General features: G+C 35.1%; 1 protein-coding gene across 1 annotated transcript; it reads left to right on the top strand.

The window, feature by feature from the left end:
- Positions 1 to 3,840: 3,840 nt before the first annotated feature.
- LOC108726085 (neuroligin-4, Y-linked) lies at positions 3,841 to 4,296 on the top strand. The gene has a single exon (XM_018453455.1). The coding sequence runs from the start codon at positions 3,883 to 3,885 to the stop codon at positions 4,294 to 4,296; it is 414 nt and encodes a 137-aa protein (XP_018308957.1). The 5' UTR covers positions 3,841 to 3,882.
- The last annotated feature ends 6,349 nt before the right edge of the window (positions 4,297 to 10,645 follow it).

Genomic DNA, 10,645 nt, shown 5'->3' on the forward strand with positions numbered 1-10,645 from the left:
TTCGCGAGGAGAAACTCTTTGCGCAGCTGCGCCCAGTTTCCGGAAATTCTCGTTAAAAAGTTCCTTTATTTCACCATTCCTGGATTTTCCAATGTCCATCGCGAATTCCTTGCTGCGAGTTGCAAAATTGCACGATTTATGCGCGCAAGCGAGCTTGTCAAATAAATCCCGCTAATTAATTGTGTCGTTATTTATCGACTGACATTTACACATTCTACATTGATTTAGTAATCACTAATTTGTTGAGATTTACAGAACTAACAAACTCATTGGTTCATGTATTTTTTGCAGTTAATTAATTTCTCAGAGTTTTAAGTAAACCGAGTTTACTTAAAAATTAATAAAGCAATTTGTATGCGCTAGTTTTTCAAATTGTTATAAAAATTTGCTTTGTTAATCATAGCAAATGAAATATTCTGCATTAATCAATTTAACATGATAATATCTGTTATTTAATTAATATAGTAATAGAAATTATCAATTAATATTATAAATAAGCTTTGCTATATAATTTGGTTAAAATGATAATGACAGACTGATGAGACCGTTTTATTCATTAAATATTATATATGTATGAAATTGAAAGATAGTTGTAAATGCATATGTTGAATTAACTTAAAATATGTATCAAATACTGCATTTAAGAAAATTATGAAAATGATGAAAAAATCAGTGATTAATTACCTATAAAAAAATAAAAAAAAACATTATGGTTTCCTCAGAAGAAGTGTAGTGTTCTCGAAATATACCCATAAAATATTCTTTTAAATATAATGACGGTATTTAATAGTGAAGGAAGAGATGAAAAAACAAAATGTTCAAACACCATTCATACACAAAAAAATAATTTTGAATGAAATTAAAGAAGATTAACAAATACAGTACAATAAGATATTAAATTTGAATCACTGATTGTATACAATAATTGGAGTAACAATAATAAATTTTAATAAAAGAAGAATTACGAGTCACAAAGGTACAGCGGAAGGAAAAATGATTGATAAACGAGTACAACGATTATTGGCTTAATCACTGAAACGTACTCCACTAAATGCGACTAGATGAGAGAAGTCAATAGTGATGGATAGCCCGAAAAGAAGAGAGGTAGTTCAAATAAAAGGGATCAGCTTGAACGCAGCCAAAAGTACGGCGTTTTTCGCAATCCGGGATTCGAACCAACAACTCTCGCCGGTCGGTTCGAGGATCGATCCCTCCTGCCGTATCGACCACGCCGGGGTGCACTTCCGCCCTTGTCCTGTACCGAGTCCGGAGCGTTTGCGCGGGGCATGCGCAACCGATGCTGAACGTCGTCGCCTGACGCCAGTCTGTCGGGGGTCGAAGTGTCGGCTACATCGGTTCGGTTGGTTTTCGTCGCATACCACGGCGTCCCAGCGGCGCTCGCACCCTTTCGCGGTAATACCGTGCCCACCCCTGATCACGTCACGCGAGATTCGTCGCGGTGCATCGACCAGGGTCGACGTTAACGGTGTAGTGCCAGGGAAGGTGATAGTTTGCTACGACCGGGGTAGCTTGACGAGGGAAGAAACGCAGGGGTGGCCGTTTCCCTTTTGGTCCAAACTCCCACTACTACCTTTCTCTCGGATTTTTCGATGCGCCTCTTTCGCTAGCTTCGGGGGTAGTTGTGTCGAGAGGTTGCTTCCAGCGAGCGGGAACGTCCTCCGGCGCAATTCGACGAAACTTAAAATTACTTTGTCGTATCCGATAAATCTGTCTTATCGGGAAACGATTTTCCTGACTCGGCAAAGTTTGAAGACATACTCCGGACGAGGTGCCGGCGCGGGTCGCCGGGAGGGTGAAAAGGATGCTTGTCGCAAAGCTATGTGCAAAAGGAATCTCGTATAATAGTGCTTGACCCGTTGCGATGAAGGAACGATGATCGCGCGCTACTATTATAGTGTTGTGTCGATGATCGGAGATCATCATTCAGTGATTAGTCGGAAAAGTGTGAATTTAATGGAGTAATCAAAGATAATTTTAAATTTGTTTCTATCTGTAAGTGTCTATCTAAAAACCTGCGGGAAATTAGCCGTTGATCAGTAGTGTGATTTTAATCTAACTAGGTTAACTGAAAATTAAAGCTGTTGACTCGGCAAGAATAGCATCCGTGGGAAGATGTGTATTTTATGCTGAAGGAATATTGAAAGGTTTAAATATAAAAGTGTGACGTACTTCTTGAACAACAAGCAAAGCTTCCTGGATGCGTCTTTTATTTCACAACTACAGTGCGCGTGTCTTTGTGCATATCTCTTTAAACGTCAAACAATCCGAGGCAACTAATGGATTTTCCATTCTACATTTGTCGTGCGATTGCGAAAGAAATTTAAAATTCTTTAATGCTAATTCCGTGCTATATTTTATTTTCTTCAATAATTGAAAACTGGATCAATGTCCATTTCTTCATTCGTAGTGTATGTGTTTTCAATTAGCTCCGAAGAAAAAATTATTTGCCAAAAAATTACATCAATGAATGCTCGATTTGATTCGATAGAGAGAATAGTTCAATAAACTACGAGATGAGAGCCAGATGCGATTCTCGTTATCTTCGATCCGTCCAAAAAAATATTGAATGAAAGAGATTAGGAAATATCTTGTATTCTCTTCCTTTTGCTTCCCGAAATGAAACGAGTGAGTAAATATTCGAAGGGCGGCCTGCTCCTCAACGTGATTAGAGCCGGTGCATTCTATCTCTTTCGATACATAAAGCACGCCATCAGGAACGAGATCGTCTTTGTGTGAACAATAAGACACGTGTGAGTCCCTTTACCATCAGCAGATGTGAGTGAAGAACGGAGAAATCATAAAAAAACGAAGATACTTTCGTGGGTGTCGATCGTGAAGAGATCCTGTTTTTAACCGGAAGTTTTAATCTTGACATTATAGTCTATCGCGGAAAAGTGTAAAGTTATCTCTTCTGACAGTGTAGTTCACACATTGGTTTCACTGGACGTCTAATGGTAAATTTATGACGATCTTTCTTACATGTTATAAAATCTCTATCGTTCAGTGAACTAGCAAGACGGAGTGAATCCGGAGATCGTTAGAACTTGCAACTTGATAACGTAAAGCTGATAATAATTAAGTCTAAAGGATAACGATGTTTATAAGGAGGATATACTGGTCTTCGCCACTGTACCAACGGAATATCTGTACGTTAAATATCTAACTAGATATATGACTGAAAAAATTTAATATACAGAACAAATATAATCTCTGTGACTCTCCTAGGAAGATTTAACTCAGGATGTTTCTCAATCTTAAATCTGCAGTCTTCCCTAGGTCAATTGCGTCAAAGTAGATAGTCGAACACTACTCGCAATCATTTCTTTTCCTGATTCATTTAATTAAAAAATGTAGTTCAAGATATCGCAACCTTTCAAGATCATCAAATTGGAAAAAATTATGGAAAATCCATTCCCATTAGTTTTCTGTCTACAGCGTTTAAGCTCAAGAATATCTATTTAAAGACAATAGTTTTTTTTTTAAGTATCAAACAAAATCAAGACCATGCTCTTCTTAGGCTGAGTTAAAGAGCAATTGTAAGATAGCAACAAACTTTACTAACTTTTATTATTGGTTGAGCACGTCTTAAGTACATTGATTGAACAAAATAAAGTCTAACAGTCATCGAACTGTCCTTCACTTTGAAGAAGACTGATGCATCCAGGAGGTGAACAAGTTTCTGAGAGTCGCGAAATGGATCAGTTCGCGTACATCCTCATCTCTGGCGACGGTTAAAGAGGAAATTGTCGCAGTGTAAGACAAGGAAGACGATATGAGAGACGTCGGAACGGCGAGAAAGTGATCGGCGGAGGTGACGCCGAAGCAGGAGGTAACGCCGAAGACGTCGGTGATCGCGTCAAGATGACGTTGTCGATCCTGGCGCTGCTCGGCTTGATCCTGGCGACTGCTGGTGCCGAACTAAGTTCGAGGATCGTCAGGACTAAGTACGGCGAGCTATCGGGCGTGATCGTTACCCTTGATCGATATCTCGAAGGTGTCGAGGTATTTCGCGGCGTACCCTATGCCTCGCCACCGATTGGCTCATTACGTTTCATGCCGCCCGTCACCGGTGCCCTTTGGCAGGGCGTTAAGATCGCCGATAAATTCGGACCCGTTTGTCCTCAAAAGCTACCGGAGCTCAGTGACAAGATGCCCAAGGGCAGAGTAGAATACCTCAAGCGGCTGCTGCCCTACCTCAAGAACCAAAGCGAGGATTGCCTGTACCTCAACATTTACGCGCCTGTTCAAGGTAACTTTTATTTTTTTTCACGTTGAAGCAAAAGGAAATCATCCCAAGTAGCACACAGCGTTAACAAAGCACTAAAAAACGCATGTAGTCGCTTTTTTAGAGCTTTCCAAGCGCTGCTGTGCTACTTAGAACTAGCTGTGCAAAACAAATGGGATTAATCATTTAATAAAGAATATCTAAAATAAGATAGTTATTTAGGAATACAAATCAATAAAGTCTAATTTCAGAAAAATATTTGCGCTGCAAAATCTACAATTTTAGAAAACATAATGGAAATTTTAACAGCATATTACAATTTAAATTTACAATGTTAATTTATTCTATTCCTTATGACGTTTCAGTAAAAACATCTCTTGCTTTGACGTTGAAGCGAAAAAAAACCATTCAAAATAAATGGAATCAACAATTGAAACAATTTAAAATTAAATAAAGAATATCTAAAATCAGGTAATCATTTAAAAATATAAATCAATGAAGTCTAACTTCAGAAAAATATTTGCGCTACAAAACGTATGTATAATTTGAAAGAATGTGTAATGAAATTTTAACAGCACATATTACAATCTAAATTTGTAATGCTGTTTTATTCCATAATTGGTGCTGTTTCGATAAAAAAAAAAAGACGTATCTTCACTCGTTAATCGCACATTTATTATGAAAAATTAAACAAAAACATGGAATACACTAGAATTCATTTGCTTTGAACCAATACCTATTGATAAGCATCTAACTAGTAATCAAGCTGTAGATTACATTTCAATTCGAACGGAAATCAAACGCAAAGGGATTTGAAGGATAAAGTTCTATTATCAGTGTACAATTTTCCGCGGAAAGGGATTCGATAAACGCGTCCATCCATGGACAGATAATCCCGCATTGGACGCAGTTTATTTTCCAGATATCCAATTTACCTGTACAAATCGTAACACGCGATATAACGATCTCTTTTTATTTCGCCTGTAAACTTGTAATCAACACAATAGTTACGTGGGACGTTTGCTATTGAGTCAAGTTGCAGTGCACCGACCCCATTTTTGCATCTCATTCGCCTTCAGCAAACGCATCAGTAAAATACTACTTCCGTCCAATTACAATACGCGATGGACATCCATTTTGCGCAAAGTGTCGCGTTCAAGCGCCATGTTCATGCTTTGTGACCGTGAAAGTGGTGATATCACTGCTTCCGGCGGAAGCTAACGATCTTCCTTTCCCACGAATCAACGTAATTCGAGAATGTAAGATATAATTGCGTTTTTAAACTGATGAATATCCGTTTTACGTAAAGTGCCGTTGTCCAAGCGTTATATTTGAACTTGTATATATATATATATATATATATATATATATATATATGGAAGCAAAGATATTACATTGAAAATTAATTTACAACTTTCCTTCCCTATGGATTAAGATAAAATGAAAACTTTAGATTTAAAAGATTAAAAGATTTTTTATTAAAGAAAGAGACACACACACACACACACATCTAGAAAGATTTAAAAGATGCCTATTTTACGAATTTTTTTTCCAAAAACTATTAATTTTACTCAAACAATGTACGTAACACACTAATATACGTGTAAAATATTGGTCATCAAATCTCTGTTTGAGTAAAGTTAATAGTTTTCATAAAAAAAGTTCGTAAAAGTAAGCTTTGTCTTCTGAGAGTATATATCTTTTTTTTTTTAAATTAAATTTTAATATTCATACAGATTTACATTAGATTTAATTTCTTTTTACTATTAATTTTATTCAATGGCTGATAACATTATGAGATAATCATGTGCATTTTCTAACGGAAGTTACCTCGCCATAGGAAGAATACGCGCTTTTCTTACCACGGCACGAATCCCCTGAATGTGATCTCGTTAAATCAACCAATTATCTTGCGATCCTTTGGAAAGAGGCTCAAAGATGGCGAGCTCCTTTGTGTGCAATCTTTTCTCGTTTCTTCTGCATAACGGACGTAGTCGAAGAAATCGCGCCGATTCTTCGTCTACCTTTCATCGACGTTCCTTGACGACGAAAGCTTTCGCCATATTTTCCATGAGTGTATTAATCCCCATATAGGATATCAAGCTTATACGAGTCTCTTTAATGTCAAATAAATACGAAGCGAAGCATGTATATAGAATAAGCACTTTGATGTCAATGCACATGATGCATACATTACATGATATAGTTGTTTTTTTAATAAAAGATGTGATTATAATATTTCATAACTTTTTATTTAAAAAAGTCAAAGAAAATAGAGATTACAGATAATTTAAAAATGTGTATATAGAGATTTGATAGTAATGAGAATTTAACAGCATATAGTATAAATTGTGAGATTCAATAATTTGTGAGATCCAAAAGTAAAATGAATAAAATAAAATAAAATATGTATAAGTTTAAATTAACCCTTTATCGATTATTGGTGTGACCGTTCCGGCATACTTTTTTTTATATTGTAAACTGCTCGCTCGATTTTCATGAAACTTGACCTATGGAGTAATTTGCTAATGCTTTATTCGCATCTGAGGTTAAAAATTTTAAAAATTTAAATGGTAAATCTAATATGGGGCGAAAAGAATGTTTCCAAAAAATAATCTGATTATATCGTAAAACTCAGATTTAAGGACTCTTTAGTTGCAAAATAACATCACGTTTCCAATTTCATTTTATTCGAAGCTACGTAAACAGTTAATACTAATTTCCAAACTAACTCGCAAACTCTGATTATGAGCCGTGTGACATTAAATCCTCCTTCATTGAAGGGTACTACATACCCTTTTGAAATTTAATATTTTCAGGCTACATAAATTCGGCAATACCACGAACTTTCTAAAACCGAGTTTCACGATGATCACATTACTTTTTTGGAGTTTTAATTTTAGAATTCTGAGACCAAAATCAAATTTAGCGACTCTGAAAGCCCTTAGAAAACGAAGTCTTCTTTAAGTTTCTTTGTCAGAAAGCTTCTGTTCTTAAAGGATTAAATAAAATGCGATGAAAAATAAAAATAATTACAAAATAAATATTAAATTGAAATAAAACACAGAATAATAAAGAGAGCTTTAATATTATGAGAAACGATACTTAAACTGTCCAAACCTGTTTCAACGTTTAAATGTATGTAAATGGGCCTTCTTCTTTCCTATATAACATTTTACGTAGAGTAGGAAACATGTTCTAATACTATGGCGAGCACTTTCGCATTTTCTTCTCCTTGTTGAGAGTTACATATAGCTGAAGTACTAGCAAAGTTTTTCACCCGTGTATTGCAATGGCGGCTCGAGTACGCGTGTGGTGGTGCTACACGGGAACTTAATAAGAAACTTTATAATCACCTCGTGCTTAGAGAGATTAAAGCTCGCGGGGAGTAACTTTCCGCGCGGACTTAAGTATCTAAACTAGATAATAGTTTCGAAGCCTAGGCAAGCCGATCAATCTTTGCTACTCCTGGGGCCAGATACTCTAAAAGTATAACATCAATCCAATTTTGGATGTAGCAACGTAGAATCTGTCAGCGGCTCTGAATACCAGAATCTCCGTGATTAGAAAATTATCTGTCGAAATTAACGAAAATTTGCGAAAACTGGTGCTCCTAAAATTTTGTAGTATTTCAGGATAATAACTCAACAAGCGCCGCCATTGTCGCGCTGCCCAAACAAAGAATTCACGAAAGCGACCATTAATTTGCCGATTTGAATGGGAAGTGTTATTTTATAGCCCGCGTTCGTTTCCCATAAATCGCTTTGCAGCCGCGGAATTCGCGCAATCCTCTCCATCCCACTCATTGGTACGCCATTGCAACATTATTTTCTACACACTGATCTCAAAAAAGATTTTGTAGTTATCCGATTTAAACCGGAAAGTTGATTTAAATTCAAAAATTTTGAAATGTAATCCGTGATAATTATAAATTTATAATTTTAATTGTAATTATACGAGTAAATTTAATTCCTTATATTAACGGAGTCTATTAATGTAATTAATCTTCTGTTATGTTAAAATTTCATTATTTTATTATTCTATTTTAATTATAAGTAAAATTATGATACAAAAAATTTCATGCGTTGCATTCAAATGGATATTAGTTGCATCTGCAGATCATAAATCGGTAGCTGAAGGACTTACAGTGCGAATATGTGACCCCGAGGACAATTGAAAAAGCTGCATTAAACATAGCGGTAGATGATTTATTAGGGGTTGAAGAGCGATTCCCGCATGTTATCGCTTCCTTCTATCCCTTTTTCTGTTTTTCTCCGTTACGTACTAAATTCTATTTCGATACTGAATGGCAAAAGCCTATCGCGTATGTTTTCCCATTCAAGTATCAAGCGATCTTTGCATCGCGCGACGTTATCGTTGTCGCCCCTCCACGATTTAGCGACAGTAAATTTCCGAGACGGGTAAAAAAGTGGAAAAAATAATTCACTGCATTTGCAGATCTGGTAACGCACAAATTTTAAATATTATGCGCATATTCGACTTTTAAAATTTTTATACATAAAACGTGTAAGTGAACATTTATTTTAATTTTAAAATATTTTTATAATATTTATGCACATACAATAATTTCTGTCTTTAAATTTGATTCTACTAACCTGCGATTAATTTTTAAATAGAATTTAATAATTGCAAAGATGCAATTATTAATAGTAAAGCATTTAATAATATTTAACAATTAATGTATATACAGTTCAATATAATTATATTAATAAGTGATTAATTATTGATATTGTAATAATATAAATTGTAATGAAAATATTTAGTTGTAATTTCATAAGTTCTGTATTATGGATAATTTGAATAATCTTATTTATAGAAATACACATGTTTATTAAAAGGAAAAATACAAAATTAAGGGAGAGAATAGACATCTAATCTTGCAATATGTTAATGGTAATTGAATATTAATTACAGATCGCCTCCCCAGCGGGATCGCAACACATTACATCGATTTCCTGGAGCGGGCTTTTAAACCTTATCGTGTGTAAACGATAATTATAGGATCAACGCGGCGTAATCCAGTTATTAATTTAATTACGATCCCGCGCTAATTTCACGCTGCGCTGATCATTACACGGAGTATAGATTTAACGAATCAATTCCCACGTGTAATTCCGCACAATGTGCACGCTAATACGACCAAAAACTTGATCCGTCAAACGCGAATTTCCCTGTCGCAACTTTGTATCGAAATTCGCAGTTATTATTTAACAATAATTACAAATCGCAGAGTCTATCTAAAATGCCGCTGTAGAGTTTCATTGAAATCATAATTTCGAGCTTCGAAAGGTTTCCCGGTGAGTGAGCACGAACTTTTGGCATCGCAATTAACTTTAATTATATCCCATTCAAGAATCACTATAGATCGGTTTGATTGTGCTATTAGAATTCCGTTTCTGAATATTAAAGAATATGCTAAAGAATTGATCTTCAATATTGCAATATCGCAAAACTGAATTTCAAGATTGAATCGGTTTCAAGTTGTTCAATCCATTTAATTGATTTCTATTGTTGCTTCCACTTTGCAAGGATATATTATAATTAAGCATATTCAGAAATTTAAAAAAAATTTAATACTCTATAGTGACAAAGAACTCAAAATATTTAATGAAATTATAAATTATAAATTATAAGCTGATAAATTATAAGCTGATAAATTCAAATAAAAGAGAAAAATCTAATATTTTGTAAGAAATTTTGTCTATCAAGATACCGAAGATTGAAAGATCTAAAAGCTACTTTCTGAAAATACATTAATCAGCAAGATGTTTTCGTTTCAAAGTTAAAAAGTTGTTATACAGTGACGTGACCATCCGGCGGAAACGGTGGAAAGGGAAAGTCTCGCAGACTGCTTAATTATGCCAGGTTAGTAATGGAAATTAACGGGAATTAGTAATGGAAATCGAGGTGGTACCTCGTCTGAAACTAATTCTGGTACTTCTTCTGCGAACTTTGTGAAACGAAGTACAGTTTCTCTAGTATATATATCACATGGTTATAAATCGCCGCCACATATTGCAATGCCTTCGAGAAAGATTCTTAGAATTTAAGGCATTAAGCCTTCGTAGTATACAGCCCTTCGAAATTCTGTATTTTCCAACAAAAACAATTCTGAAGGAACCATTTAACATAATGACGGATAATAACTTAGCAAACAAACAATTACGTTTTTTAGAAAGAGGGAAGAAACTATTTTTCAATTTGACAGAAAATTATTGACTATACAGGGTGTTTCCAAATTAAATGGCAAAACTTCGGGAGCGTGTAGAGGAGTAAAAAACTAAGAAAAAAAGTCCTATAGACATATGCTCGTTTTTGCTCCGTTTCAGAGAAATCGAAAAAAAATGTTTACATTTCTTGCCATATCTAGCACCGACA

Source organism: Mycetomoellerius zeteki, unplaced genomic scaffold (assembly GCF_001594055.1).
Source record: "Mycetomoellerius zeteki isolate Tzet28-1 unplaced genomic scaffold, Tzet1.0 scaffold386, whole genome shotgun sequence".
Classification (NCBI taxonomy): Eukaryota; Metazoa; Arthropoda; class Insecta; order Hymenoptera; family Formicidae; genus Mycetomoellerius; species Mycetomoellerius zeteki.

Coding starts and splice junctions, on each gene's coding strand:
- LOC108726085 (XM_018453455.1), top strand. CDS start 3,883: ATGACGTTGTCGATCCTGGCGCTGCTCGGCTTGATCCTGGCGACTGCT.